The 22,052-nt window shown below is 41.6% G+C and overlaps 1 protein-coding gene across 5 annotated transcripts in view; it reads left to right on the top strand.

The window, feature by feature from the left end:
* ADGRB3 (adhesion G protein-coupled receptor B3) overlaps window positions 1-22,052 on the top strand; it is a 436,348-nt gene that overhangs the window by 225,855 nt on the left and 188,441 nt on the right. For all 5 annotated transcript variants that reach the window (XM_083431406.1, XM_083431407.1, XM_083431405.1 and 2 more), the window contains 3 exons: window positions 5,061-5,207; window positions 6,851-6,926; window positions 11,630-11,732. In XM_083431406.1, coding sequence (XP_083287532.1) covers window positions 5,061-5,207; window positions 6,851-6,926; window positions 11,630-11,732 — 326 coding nt within the window. The remainder of the gene's footprint in view (window positions 1-5,060; window positions 5,208-6,850; window positions 6,927-11,629; window positions 11,733-22,052) is intronic.

The following is a 22,052-nucleotide window of genomic DNA, read 5'->3' as shown; positions in this document are numbered from 1 at the left end:
ACATTTAAGACTGTTGTTCCCTGAAGGTATGATTCATAGGACACTCACTCACTCACTTATTTATTTATTTATTTATTTATTTGGTTGAATTGAACTATATTCCAGGTATGATAATCTTCCCCAACATTTTCCGTTGTTCCTTGTGGAGTTAGGTAACAAAATACCAAATCTGGATAATATAATCACACCCAATTTTTGTTTTAGCCTACACACTAACGGATAGTCTAAATCCCCTAATTTGATACAAGAATATGCAGCAGATCTGAAATAACTAACATTTTAATTAAATATACCATATTTAGCTGTTTTATGTCTCTCATTTATATAGGCATTCTTGCATAACTGCTTATTGTGAACCCTTAATGCAAAGTGATTTGTCTGTTTTGTATATGCAAAACAAACCTGTTACTTCTGTTGTAGCATAAATAATGAAAACTAGTTAAATCTTTATTTAGGAGCTAGGGAAAACTTGTGCTCATCTTACCCCGTGTGAAATATGAATCTTGTCCAGTTTCTCCTTTTAAACATACACTGTGTTGCCAATGCAGGAATATGTTATAAAATCAATAAATGTCTAGTTCATCCCTTTAATACATGCCATAAGCTGCTTCCAACCACTGCTCCCCAGTTCTTATGGAGTAAATTATCTCTGGTTTTCTGCTGGTGCTACTGTTTGGTCTTAAAAGCTATGTGCCTCCACTGCCCTGATCAGGTAATAGAGTAAAACCCTGAATCCAACTGGTTCTGATGGATCAGTCTGCTTAGATGATGCCAGTCCTTTAAAAGGTAAAGTCTGAGCCCTGGACACTGATGTCTGGGTACCATTCAGTCAGTGGGAGCCTGGCTGTACTGAATCCCCCCCCCCCCAGGAAGCATGCAATTGTTTTCTGAAATGCAGAAGAGGCTGGGGTTGATGTGATAAAGTGCTACCTATTGGAATTTGACTTTCCAGGGTATTCTCTCACACAGAGAGACAATAAAAGCTTGAAAGATCCTTAAATGTAGCCTTTCTAAAGTGATGCTATAATACATAACCGGGTTAATTTCAGACTGAGAGCCAGTTGTCAAGCAGTGTAGAACAAGATTTGTAGAACTGATGCCTTAATTTGAATCCCAATTTCCTTTAAAATGAAATCGGCTTATGAGAGGTTCCGTACCATAATTTTTCTGTTGTGACTGCTTTTAAAGGTGTCCCTGTTGTCTCTCTTTTGCCCCTCTCTGGGGCACTTGTAGTAAATTGGTTATGCACATCATTGCCTGTGTACAAATGGCATGAACTCTATTAGCCTTCTTGTAAAATGATTAGAAAAAGTGGTGTGCAAAAAAACAATTATCGCTCTGGCTCGCATTAGCAATGGGGCTCTGAACAGATTGTTTATCATCTGTATGAATGTGAATAATGGTACATAGGACTGTCAGAGGCTTAGAAGTAGTCTGAATCTTACTTGAAATAGGCAATGTTGCCATGGTATCATGCTCAGATTGTTAAAGCCACAATAACAGTGATTTCTATATAACAAAGGCATTATATATTTTTTTAAAATGGGGGGGTGAGCAAACAAAATTTCAGCTTACCCTTTTCAGCTCGGGCCTGCTATTAATTGTGCTATTTTCCACTCTTGTCGCAATGATAACAGATAAGTGGATGAGCACTCTCATTAAAAACTAATATTCCATATTCACATTTGGAACTATGGTGTGCCAGTATGTGTTTACATGTTTGATTTTACTGTAATGGCATGCTGGGTTTTGCAAATTTAACAGCACAATCCTATGCATGTTTTCTCAGAAGAAAGACCCCGGTGTTCAATAGAACTTACTCACTGGTAAGTTGTGTTCAGGACTTTAGTACATCCTAAATATAGTTACTACATAAAGTTCCCCATTCAATACAGTTTCCTGGTTCCGGTGGAATGCTAAACTAAAGTTTGTTTAGCTCAACTCTGTTTCATTTGTACATCCATACCTGACCAGGTTTACTAACCACGGCTTGTTGGGGATCAGCAAACCCGGAATATAAAGAATGTATTTACATTGTATTGAATGTATTGAAGTTGTTTCATAAATATCGCCTTACACCTTACACTAACTTGTTTGTTGTTGCATTCAGTCTTGGGAACCTGGTTTGGGTCACCTGGCTGCAGAGATATGAGGGGAAAGCATCTTGAAAATGAAATAATGCAGTTAAAACACTTTTACTGGTGCCCTCATAGACCTTGACCACCCTCCTATCTCTGTGTGGCAACAGGCTCTTTCCCCACCCTTCCATCTGCCCTGTTGAATTATGCCTTTTCAGCCTGGCTAGGTTTTTTTTTGGGGGGGGGGAGGATTAAAGGGTGCATTCTACTTTCACTTATATCTAATGATGATACATGTTAAATGCACACCTTCGCTCTCTTAGCAAACCATATCAAGAGCTGAACTGATGCAACTGCACAGCTGCTTGCTCACCAAACAGAATTAATTTTGTAATAAAGAAAGCTGTCTCTACTGAGAGATTGGATACCGATGGAGTAAGACGATTTCTGGGTTGGGCGAGTGAAGGTTCTTAGGACTGTGGGTGCTGGTGTCAGTTCTGTTTGTGTGTGTCGAGAGAGGTTAAGGGTTGTACGGATGAACAGATAATTTGAATGCCATGTGAGTTGAGAATCCTGCTTTTTCACTGCTTTTGACTGGGGGGGGGATGTGAAGGGGTCTTAGCCTTTCCACATGAAGAGGCATTTGAGTTTGCAAGGAATATATGGGAAAAGTGCTTGTAGGAGGCTTAAATCATTGAAGCCAAGGATGGGTGCAAGTGACTAACTGGGGAACCCAGCCAGAAGGGCGGGGTATAAATAATAAATTATTAAATTATTATTATATGACTGAGCTGTCAGAGAGGCCTTGGGGCTTTTTGCTTCATTTTTTCGGGTTTTGTTTTGTTTTACTGAGGTGCAGTTCTGCTTCCAATTCCTGCTATTGGCCGATAGAAAGAAAACTGGTGACACAGTGGTGCTCTTTCTAGCTTTTGGGCAGTGCGACGGGCTTGGGGCAGCAGTCAGAGTTTCACAGAGGAGGCAGAGGTAAAGGAAATCAATATTAGTGGGGCTGGTGCAAGATATTAGCCCACCTGAGCTAGGTGGTAGCTCTGCCTCTTCTCCTGTCTGCATCACTCTGGGACTCAGAGCAAGGCATTCTGGATGGTGTGGCCCAGGAAAGCACCTGCACTGCTGTTGCCTTGATATGCTGGTTGGAAATTCTGCTTAAAATTAATTTAAAGTTCATCTTTTGATTAACTTTAAGCAACTTCCATCCGCTGTAGAGGCCGTTTGGGATTTACACCAGCATATAAGCAGGCATAAAATTGCAATGTAAATAAAATTAAAAATAAGTAAAATTGTTATTTTAAAATGTTATTTTAGTTTTAAAAATTTTTTTTACTCTTATCCCCCTGCCTTGGAGTGCTTTGTGGAGTAGCGGGGCTTCCATCGCGCCCACAGCCTTGCTGGGGCAGAAGAAGGAAGTACAGACAAAACACTTTGTTGGTCTCGGCCAATTGAACCCTGCTCCACCCAAGCCGAATCACCCAGCCCCTCTGCCTGATGTAAAGTTAGTAAGAGAAAAACAACAAAAGCCACCGCCATCCCCACCAAATATGACAACAGCATTAAGCAGTTGCAAAAACTATATAGTACAGTGCTACCACAGGTTACAGACACTTCAGGTTACAGACTCTGCTAACCCAGAAATAGTACCTCGGGTTAAGAACTTTGCCTCAGGATGAGAACAGAAATTGTGCTCTGGTGGCGTGGTGGCAGCGGGAGGCCCCATTAGCTAAAGTGGTGCTTCAGGTTAAGTACAGTTTCAGGTTAAGAATGGACCTCCGGAACGAATTAAGTACTTAACCTGAGGTACCACTGCACTGCCAAAAGCAGGTTTAAAATACTAGATAATGAAACCACATTAATATCAGTTTTACAAAGCCTGGACAAACAAAACATGATGTGCCTGGCACTGAAAAGAGATCAAAATAGGCACCTAGTGGGCCTCTCTATTCAGCAAAATAATAATGATAATGATAAATCCTACAACTATTATCAGTGAGCCAGTGGAGTTGGGGAGGGGAAACCTCGACGTTATCTCCCACTGTGCCATGAATGTACTCTGCATAACTCCATGCTGGTGCTGTATAAATAAGAATAAATAATAATTTTGGGCAATTAACAATCCGTCAGTTTCTCTCTTCCCCATTTGTAAATTGGACATATCAGTTACCTGCCTCAAAGGGTCGTTGTGAAGGTAAATTAAAAAAAAAAAGTTTCCATGGAACTTCGCTCATCAAATTCACTGTGCGAGAGAGTAATAAAACAGTAATAATTACATTTCACAGTGAGGAGTAATGGGAAATGGCTTGTGAGCTGCTGGTTGCTGGTTTTTTTGCTTTGTGCAGAAAAAGACTACAGACTGCTAATATGTCAATCTACTTAATGGGGCTTGTTTTCAAATCTTATTAGGCCTGTGCAAGGGATATCGGCATTGTTATTGCTTCATTAGCCTGGTTCCAGAAGTTATATCTCCCCAAGCAATTCGCAACATCCTCTCCCTAGTTCTGTCATTTTTAATCAGTTCAGAATATGCTCTGAAGACAGAGCTCCGCTATGTCCTTCCATGTGAGTTTCAGGGCAGGAGCCAACAGAAAGAATAATCCCTGCTAAGATATTGAACCTGGCTGACAAGCGAGAGAATCAAGGCCGCAACATCCATCCACCGACTATTAGTCACGTATAAGCTTGTCTTCTTCATGGTTCATATCCTTATAAGGCTGCAATGCTATGCACACTTACCTGTGAGTCCGTCCCACTGCATTTGATGGTGCTCAATTCAGAGTAAGCATGTACACTGCACACATTATTTTTAATCAGTATTTGAAATATAACCCTCTAAAACTTTTTATTAACCCCTTTTTCCTCATAGTCAAAATTTACCAGTGTGATCTTTTCTCAGTGCTCCTGCCGTGAAGGTTAAAGCAAGTGTTCTTTTGATTCCCCCCCCCCCCCTTCTTTTATTCTTTTTCTTAATAGTGGCCAGCATTCAGAAGCTTCCTGCGGCATCTGTCCTCACAGACATCAATTTCCCCATGAAAGGAAGGAAAGGAATGGTCGACTGGGCACGAAACTCAGAAGATAGGGTTGTCATTCCAAAAAACATCTTCACCCCTATGTCAACAGGTAAAAACTAAAAGAGCACCTGGCCTTATATTTTCTTAGGAGAAGACAGAGGTTGGGCCTATCACTTTACAGAAGCTTTGTAATAACCTCCCATTTTAAAGTACACAGGGATCATTATTCTCTTCTGCATACAGTGGTACCTTGATTCTCAAAGTTACCATATTTTTCGCCCTATAGGACGCACTTTTTCCCCTCCAAAAATGAAGGGGAAATGTGTGTGCGTCCTATGGGGTGAATACAGGCTTTCGCTGAAGCCTGGAGAGCGAGAGGCGTCGGTGCGCACCGACCCCTCTTGCTCTCCAGTCTTCAGGAAGACATCCGCAAGCCTTGCGCAGCCGGCGGGAGTTCCCGCGGGCTCGCAAGGCTTGCGGGCAGCAACCTGCAGCCCGAAGCACGGGGCGCCCTCCGGAGGCACCGACCCCTCTTGCTCTCCAGTCTTCAGGAAGACATCCGCAAGCCTTGCGCAGCCGGCGGGAGTTCCCGCCGGGCTCGCAAGGCTTGCGGGTAGCAGCCTGTTCTGGGGGCTGGGGTTGGGGGAAGCCCCGCGGCTGGGGGGGGAATAATTTTTTTTATTCATTTCCCCCCAAAAAACCGAGGTGCACCCTATGGGCCAGTGCTCCTTATAGGGCAAAAAATACGGTAATCCATTTCAGAAGTCCATTCAACTCCCGAAAGTGTTCGAAAACCAAGGCACAGCTTCCAATTGGCTGCAGGAGCTTCCTGCACTCAAGCGGAAACCACGTTGGATGTTCAGCTTCTGAAAAAAGTTTGCAAACCAGAACACTTACTTCTGGGTTTGCAGTGTTTGGGAGCCAATTTGTTCGGGAGCCAAGCCATTCGAGAACCAAGGTACACTGTACATACATTACATAAATGAGGGACAGCTGGGAGGACAGGAGGTGAGGAGAGGGCTCTTATGAGACCCATGGTTATCCCTTTCCCACACACATACTTACCTTACATTGCTAGGAGTATAGTGCATGCATCTAAAAATGTGTCGTATGAATACAAATAAATATTGGCATCATGCAGGTATACTTGACAGGCAACTGAGATTCACTGTGGCTTCCTGTTGAGTGCACCCTTTGTGCCAAAACCAGGTTTCTTGTTGCATAATGTGTGAAACGCCTTCCATTCGGGGGTGGGTGTTAGTGTAGAGACTGGCTCCTACAGTGACTTTCCTAAGGCAATATGCATTGGTTTGATATTTCAGAATTAGAATACAATAGCCCAATTGCTGCTGTGGAAGTCTGTCCTCTTCAGTGTTAGGGGGTGGGGGAAGTCCTCTAAAAATAACTCCAATGGATCTTTCATAATCAGGGCAGAATATATCATGAAATGCTGGTACGGTTTAGCGGCCAATGATGAATCTCACAAAACAGCCAGCCTTCTGAGTGCTTTAAATCTTGTGAGATGTTCCAATTGTAGAGACCTTTCCCTCCCCGCACCCTAATATATCATATTACATTTTTATGACAGCATACCTGGAAATATATTTCACATTGCGATGATGATTTCTTTAAAGATAGAACTTCTTCCACAATGATAAATACCCTTTCACGTACCCATATGCTGACTATGTTGGAAAGGCAAGAAATTTAACATACACATTGTTTTCCCTCTCTTCCCCACTTTCATTTTAGATCTAGATGAATCCACCGTATTTGTGCTTGGAGCAGTACTATACAAAAATTTAGAACTGATTTTACCCACCTTAAGGTATGTGTTGTGACTAGGAGACAGCATGATTTATATTACTTCAAAAATATGCATCTGGGATGTATTGAGTTGAAAACTGACGGCAATTGCCATGGGTTTTTATGCAGTACAAGACTTTCCCCCTCAGTAGAGTAGGGGTGGACAACTTGGCCTGGGGCCTAGATCAGACTATTTTCCAGCCCTCCCATCTCACCAGCTGAACTCTGTACTGCCTGCTTCTCCACTCCTCTCTGGGATCAGCCCTAGTTTGAGAGTTAGAGAAATTCTAAGGAAGGGGTAAAAGAAACATGGAGATGCAGAAGACACTGGACCATCTAAAGCAGAGATGGGGAATCTTTTCTGACCAGTGGATCAGATCCTTATCTCCTCACCTGTTGGTGGGCCAAATTTGACAGGTGGGTGGGGCTTCCCACTTGTCAATCAACTGATACTATGCTTTGAAGTCCCAATTGGGAGGGGAGGAGGGGAAAGCTGTCCTTTGAAGGACAGATCTTCCTCCCATTCTGATCAAAAAGGAGGGGGAAAAGATACCTTTTGGAAACACTACCTTGGGGGAAAGTCCCTTGAATGCTGCACAAATGGTGCACAATCGGCTGGTTGACAGATGGACATGGTTTAGGAAAAATGGTATCGTGGGCCACCTTGGATTCCCAGGGAACTCACAATTGGCTCCCTGGCTGGAGGTTCCCCACCTCTGATCTAAAGGAAGTGGAGCGAGCTGAGATGGAGACAAGGGAGCTTCTGTGGCAATGCAGGAGAAGGCAGCAGCAGCAGGTGAGGAGGAGGAAGGCAAGCCTTGGGTACTGAGCAAAATTACCTACTTGGCCCATAAATGGAAAAAGGAGCAATAAGTGGTTTGGACTTCCCCCCCAATGCTGACAAAAAAATGCATAAACTCTGCAACTTTTAATTGCACTTTTATCTGATCTTTCTTTTTGAACTTTGTACTGCTATTGTTTAGTGTTTTGTTCATTTTTGTAAACTGCCCGTAATTCTAAAATAAAGCAGCATACACATGTTTTGAATATAGATAAGTCCTTCACCATCATGACTGCTTTCAGAAGCACATTTCTATTTAGAAATTCGATTAGAGGCTGTCCTGGATTTGAAGCTTGAAATCAATGTGATATGCTGCCTTTATTTAGCCCTCACTGAGACATAACCTCTGCCCTCCATCTCCTTTCCTGTGGAAAAAAGACTTCCCTGACTTTAATTGATAGTTTCCTTACATGCAGAACTGTGGAATTAGATATTACCAAACACTTTTCTGTCTGGACAGTTGGGAGGCCCTTCCTCACACCTCTGTGCATTTCTCTTCAACAAGACAAATTTAGAGAAATTTTGGTAATACTGAAGCATGGCATAATTTGTACCTATCACTGCATCACTGATCTCACAGGTTCCGTTTTCGCAATCAGTATAGGCTTTCTTCCTGTTTAACATAAGTTTCATGCCAGAAGTGTCTTCAGGCGTTTCACAAACTAATAAACAATAAGTGGAGGCTCATTAAACATAAACTATTCCAGAATAACTGAAACGCCGGTCTTTATTTAAAAACAGTCTTGAGACTCAGCACGACTGCGTTTCATACATTAAGTACAATGATGAAGGGGCCAGATTCATAATAATGTGAGATTTAAAGTGGGCTCAGTTAGATAACTGTACTCAGTCATGAGGTTTGACATGGCACATAAGCAGCTCCATTGATTGAAATGGAACAAAACTGATGGAATGCTTGAAAAGCTAATCGAACCATTTTATGCCCAGCGTGATATATATAAGGGGGGATATGTATGTATTGTAATTCAATCTGCTTTTGCACTCTGCTATTTATTGCATGCTTTTGAGTCACTTTCCAAGTCACTTCCAGCACACAGAGATTTAGGTGCAGCACTTCATAATACGAATGGTTGTTTCACAACTGCCTCTGCATATGGCATTGACAATATGCCTTTTACCATTAAAAATGTCTTTACTACAGATGTTTGACTTTCTCAAGGGAGTATAGAACACTAATTTACAGTGTTGTTGAAAAGAGAGGAAACTCGTTCAGAGTCGGATAACCACGATATTTATTCCCAGTGATTCTGCAGAGAGAGAATATGAAAATATATTCCTGTGCTTAGTAGATTTTGTCTTGCGTTTCTCAGCAGTTGATTGTCTGCAATAAGTACATGCAGTAGGAGTGCTTCTTTGCACGGGAGCAGAAATGTCAACTGGAAATATAAGGGCTTTTAAAAGAGAAAAGCATAAACCAAACGCTGCAGCATGTCATTCATTCCATTAACATAACATGGCATATGCTGTCCCTCTTTGACTCAAATGAATGGAGAAGATCTTGAGGGGGAAGAAGCTCCAAAGAGCACCTGCCCCCACAATGAGTCTCTGGACTGAGTTGCTGTGTTTGTTATTGTTATTAATATTCATTTTTGTAATATTATTTTACCACTTTCTTCAAAATGGTTTTTTTTTCCGCCTTCTGTTTAGCTTTGCATCTTAAACCCCAATTTCTCCTGCATCTTTTATACATCTCAGACATAACAGAAAATTTTCCAGCTGGTGAAGGGATTTGCTAAATATTTGTCAGATGGATATTTTGGGGGGAGTGGGGGTAATTAATCTGTGAATGTTGCCAAAGTAGGAAACATCATCGGTCCAACTGATGGTTTAAGTAGGAGCTGCACATTCCTGTCTCCTTTTAAAGGTTTAGTAAAATATAGGACAGGTGAATGTTTCAGTGCTACTATACAAACTTATACAGCCACGAATAAAGGAATTTTGGACTTTGCATGAAAATATAAGCAGGAGATGAAGGGGATAACTGCACTCCGTCATCCTGCAGGAACTGATACTTGATGTATGTACTGCTTTCAGACATGCAGTGTATCATGATATGCACTGCATTGTAATAAGTTTTGTAGGAAATGCTGTGCTAATTTTTGAAATAACCAGCACAGAAAGCAGAGTACTTTAGTTAGGAGTAGGTAAGTGTAGCTGAGTAGGCTCGCCCTGTCTTAAATGACCATTGCAAGGCACAGACACCAGGGCAAGCCACATGTCATCTGGGGCTCAGGGCCAAAGGCATAAGCCAAAAATCCCCTTTTCCCCTCACTGAACCTTCACATGGGTAACATAGTAAGAGTACTTCCGAGAGTTTCTAACATTGCTTCTAGAATTGAACCATGAACAGTTCTGTTTGTCTGCAATTTCTCTCCCTCTTCTTACATTTACTCACTTTTACATTGATGAAACTCTGCAAAATAAATAAATAAATGAGACAAGCAATCCTGGCATCTATGTATGAGCTTCTGTGCATTAGGCAAACACTCCACAAAGGGACTGTGCAACTGTATATGTGCAGCCACATAAAAATGCTTCCCCCACCCCCCAGTGTTTCTCAATTTGCAGGTATGCGCTGGCAGTGTAAGGGGAGGGGAGGAAACAAACGGGAGAGGGCCGAAAGCTGTAAAACAGTTCTTTGCACCACATTCATATATAAGTAATGAAACAATGGCAAATTGCTAACATAATGGTTGGGTGGTTTAGAACACCAAAATCCAGATAAGAAAAATTCCCATACCATCGGTATCAAAATAATTAGCGTCCCCTGAAGTGGAACTCTACTAAATGTAATTTCCTACAGACAGGAGGAAAAGGAAGCATTCTTTGCCAGTTCCCCCTCTTACCACACCCCCCCCCCCACTGGATCTGAACCCTTTTGTTCGTGGAAGAGCAGATCTGGATTGAACCCATTACATTACATTTTTCTTTGGTGATGGGTTTTTTGGGGGTTTTTTTGTAAGCTTGCATCCCACTCTGACAATACTTGATGCCCCCACCCTTCAACACTGAAATCTGAAGTGGTGACCCTGAGTAGCTTCTGCCTCAAAACAGAATCAACTGGAAAGAAAATGACAAAGGGCCAAAACGTGAGGCAATGCTTCTTTAAAACAGGACAGCTTTATTAAGGCAGCTGTCGTCAAAATACATTTTACGCAAGAATACCTTTAAAACAAATGAGGCTGTTTTGGTGGAAGTAGTTCGATGATTGTCACCTGGGGGACCAATCTGAGGACCGAGAAACTGATATAAACTCTCCACATGATTTTGGTGGGCATGAGGTCAAGTCCTCCTGGCCTCATAAATGAGAATCCCAGAGGAAAACAATGGGGCCTCACCAGCGTAAGTGATGTGTGAATTGAAACCCTTGGGTATCTTTCGAACGATCTCGTTGTTCATTCATATATGGAATGAAATGGGTTTTAAGTCTCTCTGGTTATAGATCAGAAAAATTGATTCTGAGGAAACTCATTGCTGTCATCCATCTTAACTTTTTCAGTTAGCAGTCAGCAAAACAGCCAGGCCAGAACTTTGCAAGAAATATGTTTTGTTTTGTGTAAAACAAGCCTACTGAGTTCACCTTGAGATAAATGAATTTACAGCCATTTAAAGACCTGCCTGAAGGTTTGTGTTGTCAATCTGTCTCTTTAATCAATGAATCATACTTAAGGAATGGCTCTTGGATCAGCACGAGGGCTTTCTTTAATTCTTCACCAGGTCTAAGAACAGGGGGAATTGTATTTACAATAAATGGCATCTAGGGATATTAATTTAAATTTTCATCTGGTCATATTCTCTCTTTGCTTGATTACATCATATTAAGGTTTTAATAAATGTTGTGTTTTTTAACTGTTCTTTTTCAGAAATTATACAGTTGTAAATTCCAAAATCATTGTGGTCACCATAAGGCCTGAGCCCAAAACATCCGATTCCTTTCTAGAGATAGAGTTAGCTCATTTGGCTAATGTAAGTATTGATGTAGTGAATGTTCATTATTATTATACAACTCATTATTTATACTCTTTTATAAAAAACAAAGAATGTATTGAAATAACTGTTTTGTCAAATTCTTCATTAACCCATTAGGTTTATCTATTTTTTTCCTTTTGTTGGAGTTGCTGCTTTTATATTACAACTTTAATTCATACTGAAATCAATGCTTTACCTTATTGCAGTCCCATAAGGTGTTGTTAACCTTTTGTCTCCCAGATGTTGGTGGGCTATAACTCCCACCATCCTTAACCATTGTCTATGCTGCCTTGGGCTGGTGAAAGGTAGGAGTCCAACAATATCTGGAGGGTCAGAGAATAGCCGCATCCTTGATATAATGGAGCAGCCACCCCTATATTAAAACCAGATCCATTGCACAGATCTCACAATTCCCCGAGTTAATTGTGTGTCTCTAAAGGGTACGCGGGTGGTGCTGTGGTGTAAACCACTGAGCCTTGGGCTTGCCGATCGGAAGGTTGGCGGTTCTATTCCCCGTGACAGGGTGAGATCCTGTTGCTGAGTCCCAGCTCCTGCCAACCTAGCAGTTTGAAAGCACGTCAAAGTGCAAGTAGATAAATAGGTACTGCTCCGGTGGGAAGGTAAACGGCATTTCCGTGCACTGCTCTGGTTTCACCAGAAGCGGCTTAGTCATGCTGGCCGCATGACCTGGAAAATCTGTCTGCGGACAAACGCCGTCTCCCTCAGCCAGTAAAGCGAACGAGCATCGCAAACCCAGAGTCGTTCATGACTGGACTTAACTGTCAGGGGTCCTTTACCTTTACCTTCTAAAGCAGCAGAGTTTAATTCAATCACAAGTAAATAGAAACTGCCTTGTTTGAGCACTTGATTTCCCTAGGTTCAAGTGCTCAGTATGGTTCTACTGCTAAACCATACTAACATTTCAATGTATATATTTGACTTTGTAAGGATTTGGGTGAATCCTTGGCTTCAACTGTATAATGTGATACTGGCTGGTTAGACATCATCAAAGGCTGGTTGATACTGGCTGGTTAGACATCATCAAAGTATCATGTGATTTTGAGGTAGGAAGATGATTACCTTTCTCATAGCTTTTTCAACTGGTGTATGGCAGGGTTGGTATTCTCATGGCCACCCTACAGATGGTATTGGGCTACAACTCTCATGATCTCTATTGGCTGCACTAGTTTGGTTGATGGAGCCACACAGTACCTACCCTCATGCATGGAATCACTGAAATTGGGAAGACAAATTCCCAGGGTTGGTGCATGCCCCTTTCCACAACTCACATAATGTAACATGTTATGCACACACTCCACCCACAAGACTATACTCAGGTAAACTTAGTACTTTCCCCACAAACTTTTTAAGTTTTGAGGGAGAAGACTGGGCCCCCATGCATGCACGGCTCCATATGGAATGCTCATGTCACATGTGATCAGGGCTGTGTTTACCCAGGGGTGTAAGGGGTGCGGGGCACCCGGGCGCTGAATTCTGGGGGGCACCAAATGAATACCTACTGTATACTGGTCTCTCTTGATTGGCGGCAGTGAAAATCAATGGAGCGAAATTCCCTGCACCCCTCTTCTGCCGCTCTGCTACTCCATAGTGTCAAATTTTCCCGACGAGTCAGGAAAGAAAAGCAGTTTCTTCCACTCTGTCGTTGTTTTAAAATGGTCAACAACTTTGGCTTCCACCCTCCCAAAATAAGCTCAACAATTTTAAGTTTGGGGGCGGATCTTTGCACCCTGGTGGCAGCCCTGCATGTGATAAAGACGGCCCTGCATTAGATGCAAAAGAGAAGAGGTCCACTCTCCTCCTTTTCCATGGGAATTGGGTCATTGCCTGATAAGGACCTGAACTGGCCCCATGTATTATTTATTTTGTGCTTTTAAAACTCGAGGGAGCTTCCAACTTGATTTCCAGTGTAGAGCCTAAGCTTGCTGAGAGGTCCAAAAATCCCTTTTCCTATATGCAGACAGATTTCTTTTCATGTTCAGAAATGTATACATCTGAGAGCCTTGCTGAATACTTTACACTTTCTCACATTTGTATAGTGCGGTAAACAAACATCTTTGGCAGGACTTTCTTAACAGAATTCTGAACACAAAAAAGTGCTAGAAGCATTCACAAATTTCAGTTACAGATAGGCCTCCTTACTATATCAGTAACTACAGACATAGATCCAATGCAGATGAGCATGTGAAGTCAAAGCATTCAAAGCAATTTTCTTATTCACTGTACTATAGTGCCTAATGTAGTATACTCAATATATTGTGCAATACAGAATATGTTTTACCACCTATCTAGCAATGCCAGTGGGAATCTGCATCCCACATATTTCAGGCCACTAGCTGAATGACTCTCACGTCAAATAAAATCTTTATCGTTGTGTTCAATGACTAGTACCAAAGAATCAAAATAGGAAACACATAAAACACATTATCCAACTCTGTATAATAGCAAAATCTGGAATGAAATAAAATAAGGTAGATAAAAAAACGCACACACACAAAGAGAAAATAAACTCCAAGAAGGGAAATTACAGAGTGGCTGGGATCAGATCCCGGTGGGATTTATTTGCTGTAGGTAGGCCAGACTGATGGATACATGGTTTGAAGAGGAGTTGAAGGACATAAAATACATCTAATCATCCTGGCAGCTCTAATAAGAAATGTTCAATAAAGGTTTTATGCAAGTCATGTAAAAGGAGCAGTGCAGGAGGACATGGGTCGCCTACCTGACCTCTCTAGAGTCTCTGGGGCAACTGCATGTGTGGGAGTGAGTGTTTGTGTATCTTCCCTACAGGAATGCTGAAGGGATGGCATTTAAGCATGCCAGCATGAAGGCTATGAATTGCTTTCAGACCAAGAGTTCAGAAAGATAGTTGGCTGGTTTGTCAGTCTGGAGCGCTCCATCAATTAGAGTATCATTGCAGGTTGAGCCTAGATTGTGTTGGTGCTCAACATCTAAGATACGTTCATTGTTGGAGAACCATTCTGACCTCACATCTTGGAGGCATGAGGGAACTCAAGGAAAATCTGCATAGCTAGAGTTTTTCTAGCTATACAGTAGGGACTGCTTCAATACAGATTGCTTCTCAGCTCAAAAGCAGCACACCAGATTGTGGCTTTGCAGTTAAACTTACAAAGCTCCAAGTCTTCTGATACCAGAAGTCCTCACTAAGGGATAAAGACTTTGTTGTTGAAAATAAGCATTTGAGTTATTATGATGATCCATTTATCAGTTTATTTGTGGTCACTTTACATCTAAATACCATGGATGTGAAATTAAGTTGCAAACCATCTGTAGAAAATCATGTGATGATTGCATTTCAGTTTTGCAACTCTGGTGTTCTCTTCCCATAGCAAATCACAAATGCATGATTGCATTTGTGCATGATTGACAGACACGCATCTAGATGCAAGTTACTTAAAATGTTGAGATTTCATGACATACAGAAGCAGCTTTTATACCTGAAAAACATACTAGTTCTAGAAACATAATATATGTAGTACAAAGAACAGAGTCTAGGAAGCTACGGTATATGTTGAACCTAAAAAAAAAGGTCCAAAAAAGCCTCAATTTATATTTTGAAAAAGTATTCAGGGAAAACCTACAGGAAGGGATCTTTCTTTTTGGTTTAAATTGTATCCATATGGGCTCATTGTTGTTGTTGTTTAGTCGTTCAGTCGTGTCCGACTCTTCGTGACCCCATGGACCAGAGCACGCCAGGCACTTCTGTCTTCCACTGCCACCTGCAGTTTGGTCAGGTTCATGTTTGTAGCTTTGAGAATACTGTCTAACCATCTCATCCTCTGTCGTCCCCTTCTCCTTGTGCCCTCAATCCTTCCCAACATCAGGGTCTTTTCCAGGGAGTCTTCTCTTCTCATGAGGTGGCCAAAGTATTGGAGCCTCAGCTTCACAATCTGCCCTTCCAGTGAGCACTCAGGGCTGTTTTCCTTAAGAATGGATCGGTTTGATCTTCTTGCAGTCCATGGGACTCTCAAGAGTTTCCTCCAGCACCATAATTCAAAAGCGTCAATTCTTCGGCGATCAGCCTTCTTTATGGTCCAGCTCTCACTTCCATACATCACTACTGGGAAAACCATAGCTTTTACTATACGGACCTTTGTTGGCAAGGTGATGTCTCTACTTTTTAAAATGCTATCTAGGTTTGCCATTGCTTTCCTCCCAAGAAGGAGGCGTCTCTTAATTTCGTGGCTGCTGTCACCATCTGCAGTGATCATGGAGCCCAAAAAAGTAAAATCTCTCACTGCCTCCATTTCCTCCCCTTCTATTTGCCAGGAGGTGATGGGACCAGTGGCCATGATCTTCGTTTTTTTGATGTTGAGCTTCAGACCATATTTTGTGCTCTCCTCTTTCACCCTCAATAAAAGGTTTTTTAATTCCTCCTCACTTTCTGCCATCAAGGTTGTGTCATCTGCATATCTGAGGTTGTTGATATTTCTTCCAGCAATCTTAATTCCGGCTAGGGATTCATCCAGCCCAGCCTTTCGCATGATGAATTCTGCATATAAGTTAAATAAGCAGGGAGACAAAATACAGCCTTGTTGTACTCCTTTCCCAATTTTGAACCAATCAGTTGTTCCATATCCAGTTCTAACTGTAGCTTCTTGTCCCACATAGAGATTTCTCAGGAGACAGATGAGGTGATCAGGCACTCCCATTTCTTTAAGAACTTGCCATAGTTTGCTGTGATCGACACAGTCAAAAGCTTTTGCATAGTCAATGAAGCAGAAGTAGATGTCTTTCTGGAACTCTCTAGCTTTCTCCATAATCCAGCGCATGTTTGCAATTTGGTCTCTGGTTCCCCTGCCTCTTCTAAATCCAGCTTGCACTTCTGGGAGTTCTCGGTCCACATACTGCTTGAGCCTTCCTTGAAGAATTTTAAGCATAACCTTGCTAGCGTGTGAAATGAGTGCAATTGTGCGGTAGTTGGAGCATTCTTTAGCACTGCCCTTCTTTGGGATTGGGATGTAGACTGACCTTCTCCAATCTTCTGGCCACTGCTGAGTTTTCCAAACTTGCTGGCATATTGAGTGTAGCACCTTAACAGCATCATCTTTTAAAATTTTAAATAGTTCAGCTGGAATACCATCACTTCCACTGGCCTTGTTATTTGCAATGCTTTCTAAGGCCCATTATGGGCTTTCTAAGGCCCATATATGGGCTCATTAGCCATGGCTAATTTAAAAAGTTACATGCACAACCCAACCGATATTAAGCACTTTTAGATTTAATTGAATTCAATAGAAGAGATTTAACCACATGCTAAACTGTCCCACTGAAAACAATGAGACTTAGAAGGGCTTAACTCTGGTTGGGTTGTGCCTAAGGATATGTGAATCTACATTCAGTATACAGTGGTACCTTGGGTTACAAATGCTTCAGGTTACAGACTACACTAACCCGGAAGTAGTACCTTGGTTTAAGAACTTTACCTCAGGATGAAAACAGAAATCGCACAGCAGTGGCAGTGAGAGGCCCCATTAGCTAAAGTGGTACCCTCAGGTTAAGAACAGTTTCAGGTTAAGAACGGACCTCCGGAACGAATTCAGTTCTTAACCAGAGGTATCACTGTATGCATTTTTGTACACATTCCCAAGCTGGAGAGCTGCACTGTAAAATTCAGAGAAGTGCAAATTTTGAAGGATAACTATGTTTTGGCTCTCATACTGCTATGGAAAGTGTAAATTAGGTAGTGCAAATTTGTTTGTTTCTCCCCTATCTGTAGCTTTGCCATAAAACCAGTTAGTGGATTGGACTCTAAGGGTTAACTGTAAGCGAAGGGGAATGGGGCAGCATGTGGAAAAGGTTGTAGTGACTTTGGTCACCATGTTGAGATAAGAAGAAAGAATCAGAATAGTGTCACTAAACTGTATCAGTGTAGGAATCAACAGATAAACTCCATATAAGTAATTAAAAAATGGCCAATAGCATCAAGGCCATGGGAAGGTTAAACGAACGTCTTTGAAAGCCATTTTTAGAAACCTTTTTTCAGCTTGTTTATTTTATTGTTCTTTTCAGTAATCTACTGACATAGCGTTTGCCTCTTGCCAGTTCTTTAAAATGTTTATTAGCTTGATTCTGGCAGCAGAAAATGCAGGGCATTGATTGTCATTTGGCTTTGTCTACCTTTCTGTAACAGGATATTAATGACTACCATATTAACACAGGGCCAGGAAGTGCTGACAAGGCAGGAAAGCAATAGTCTTGTCAATAACATCCTGGAAGAGGTGTCGTTTTCTTTTGGCTCTGTTTGAATCCAAAATCTCCATTTTCTTCAGACAGCAGGTCGGATTCAGTCCCTTGAGTGAACTCAATAGTAAAGGGGTGAGAGACTTCATATAGGCAAAGTCAATTCATTCAGGAATCATTGCCTAATATCTGCCAGAATCTATGTAAGAAATACCATCTTTAATGGAGTCTTGAAGCACTGACATCTCTGGGACTCAATGTGTTGAACTTTATTAGGGTCTTTTCTCAAGTGATACTACAACACTCTTTGAATATTCCACATTTGTTGGTTTGCTCTCTGTGAGCTTGTTCATATGTTACCTTAGCAGCATAGTTGCTGCTTCCCCCAAAACCATTCTACGCTTTCCTCAATTTATGAAGTTTGGTAATCACATGAGACAGGTTGATCAACACTACAATCTAAGATGTGGTCGTGGAATTGTGATGCCCCATTCTTCTGTCACTTACATGTACACACACACACACACACACTTTTTCTTCACCATGAATTACCGGGGCAACATGTGATGTGAAACCAGCAATCATGCCCTTTGCATAACACTTTACTCATGAACATGAATTTACGAACATACAAACCACGCCTCTGCTGAAATGTTAATAAATGAAAATCTGTTCTTAACTTGGAAAACATCTAACACTAGCAGAATAATATCTAAAGGTAAGAATGGGGAATAGCAACAGAGCAACATCACGAACTGCGTTGAGAGTATTTTCCCCATTCTATTCCTTTATTGTTTCTTTGGTTCACTCTGCCCTGTGTTTCTGTCCTGAACCCCTGGCCTACCTGGGAGCAAGTTAGTATGTCAAGTACCCAGTCCAGCATCAATCAACATGTCCAAAGTACAAACAAAGTGCAGTCCCACAGAGATCCTTGAGCATCCAAACTGAGGTCCATCAGCATGGGCAGTTGAGCAGACCCAGCACCTCACCTCCGCTGCCCTTTTGTACTTTGCATGTTGATTGCAACATCTGGGCTTGATGAAGCACGAGACCCTCAGCTGTTCCAAGCCTACTCCAGCTGAGGAATCACACCCCTCCTCCCAGAGATAGTGAGCCCCACCTGGTCAGCTAGGGAGCTGGGCTGTAGGACTGTGCCTGCCTCAGCCTCCCAGAGCACCCCACCCCCTGCTTCCTACGCTTCGCTTCAGAGCCTGCAATGTTCATGGAGACACTGGGCACTGACCCCCATCCCCTGGTCATCCACCATCACCTTGTGAGTACTTCCTACACCAACCTCTCCTTCCCATTCCCAGTTTGCCCTGGTATGTTCTAGTCTCGGCTACATCCTTTGCCAGGATCCTCTTCCCCCTCCCTGTTGTCCTGCCAGTTCATGACAATTACACTCCTCCTGAATTCTAGTGTAACTGGGTGAATTTCTAAAACTATCTCTGGATATGGAGCACATGCACAGTTTGCCATAGCTTTCAGAGCATCAGTATCTTTGGTTCCTACGCATAACATGTGCATTGATGAAACAATGTGTCTACAAAAATAAATCTTGATGGAAACATGCCACATCAGGATTACTTTTCTTCTTCTTTTTTGCAGCATTTGATGATGCACAGTGTGGGGAAAGATGCAAATGAATTGAAGGGCATTGAAGTTATGAAAAGAATGTACCGTGCTTTGTACAAAATTCAGAAACGAAAAAAGATAGTTTCTCATACTTCAGAGGCAAAACTAGGTATCTTAAAACTCAAAGGGAGGAATTCAGGGTTCTGCTAAAACAAACATTCCCTCAGTGCATGCATTTATGCTTGCCTAATGGAGCAACCTCCCCTTTCCCAGCATGTAGTTCTAGGTATCTCTCCAATACCCCGAAGCCATTTGCAGGGGAAATGGGGAGAAGGCTCCATTGCACTAGCAGGAGGCCTTGCACTGGCTCCCACTAGCAGAAGTATTTAGTTGAATCCAGCCACCAATTCAGTTGAGGGAATTTTCAGAAGCCCTCCACAGATTCACAAATACCATCACTGGATTGAAATTGTCCACTTCAGTGGACCTGGCTGTGTAAATTGGGGAGGGGGGCTCAAGTGAGCTATGGCTATACAGGTGTTCTTGGACTAAACTTCCACCATTCCTGACTAGTAGCCACGTTGACTGTGGCTGATGGAAGTTGGGAGTCCAACAAGATCTGGAGGACTGCAGGTTCCCCACCCGTAATGTAAATGTCTGAGATTGAGATCTTGCTATGTCTTTGTGTAATAGGATTTTGTTGTTATTGCTGCATAAAGGAGAGGAAGATAAAAACGTTACTTGAAAATGCCGTTGCTAATTAATCAGTATCTTTGCCCCCACCCCACTTGCTATCTTAATGATTTTCTTTTTTCTCCTTTGCCATAATTTACCTGAATTTAAGAATAGATAGTAATTTTTCTAATTAAAATGTCTTCATTCGGCACAATTTGTCTTTGAACTTTGTACTCTACTTAATAAGGTGAAGATAATTTTGTTTCATCCATAGACATTGAATGCTCTGTATTAACAGCTCACAAAGCACTCATGTTCATGCCACCAATTAAACGGGCTAATTATTTAATTAAATTACTGAATAAGAAATAAAATCCCGACTTTCTTTATTCAATTACTCTTCTCATGTTACATGAATAACAGCTCAATGTTATTCAATGTATGATTTGTTAAACAATTTCTTTATTGCTTAATTTAATCACTATGATCAGATGAATGTTGGAGACTTAAGATGTTTTTCAAAAACTGCAACTTCAGTGAGAATTGTGTTTAACAGACATAATACCTGAGTGACAGGATCCCAGTATGAAAGGATACTAGTCATAACCTGTCTGCCAAACCAATGGGCTTGATCAAAAGATGACTGCCATGGACTGATCAGCCACATTACACTTCTGCACCAAGTCGTTCATCTTCCACATCTAGAAACAACTCTAGTCACTATTCTGCTATCCCTATCCCTTTAGAGGCCGATAGGAGTGTGAGGAATGGAAACTCTGTAGTATGTCAGGCATAATACTAAACCGTGGTTCACCAGCACCACCTTCTGGAAACAGACTTCTAGAAAGGAATGGAAGCACAATGAGGCAGTGTACCCATCACCTAATCTGGGCAGCCTATATGGAAGGATACCATCATGGGTAGAGTCAAAAGCAAGCTTGCCCTTTCCCTGTTCTTCTCCCAGCATAGGTCATCCATCACGGTGACCAAATTGCCAAAGCCATTTCTGTGCTAAAATCAAGACAGAAACGGAACATAATGTGTGTGAACTACTGCAACAGCTTAGTTTGACATCCTGACTTCCTCTCAAGTCAGACAGAAGTTGCTGTGGCTGAGATAACAGTAGTTTGCCTAGTGCAGCCTGGAGAGTTCATGACAGAAGTAGGCTTTGAACCAGGAATATCCTTGTTTGCATGCTACGGTAGAGATGTCAGGTTTGAATTCAGAACCTTTTCCCAGACAGGTGATCTGCATAATCAAAACTGATCATGCCAACCATCTGTTAGGAGATAAGCAGACCCATTTCAGCACTAATTGCAGTATGCATGCTACCCAGAGCAAGATGCAGTTGTGTGTTGTTGTTTTTCAATTCATGCAATACTCTTTTGCCCATCCTGGAGGGAATTTGGATGCAGAGGCCTTTCTGGAAATGAGCTATGGTATTTTCCATTTATCTTTCATTAGTCCAATCAGAAAGCTATATTTCATGCTCTACAGGACACTTCTTATGCTCGGTTGTCAAAACCATATACAAATATAGCATCAGGAGGCTGATATTTAAAACAAAAAGCCTGGAAAAGTGAAGGGAGAAGAGGAACTATTTATTTATGTATTCATTCATTTATTCATTTAACTTGTTAGTTGCTTAATAGTAGCAGTCTCTAGATGAATTATGACAAATTTAAAACAGAAGTTTTAAACAGTCATAGACCATTGTAGGATTAAAAAAGCCTTTCAAAAGTAAAAGAAAACAAAAATGTTCTCAACTATTTAGAAAGTCACCAGCGAATAAGCTATAGCAACCAAGTCATCATGTTCTATAAACTGCCTGAGATAATAGTTTTC

Source organism: Podarcis tiliguerta (assembly GCF_965153285.1).
Source record: "Podarcis tiliguerta genome assembly, chromosome: 3".
NCBI classification, from domain to species: domain Eukaryota; kingdom Metazoa; phylum Chordata; class Lepidosauria; order Squamata; family Lacertidae; genus Podarcis; species Podarcis tiliguerta.
Note: the sequence above shows the minus strand (reverse complement) of the source record. Positions and strands in the feature narration are given on the sequence as shown.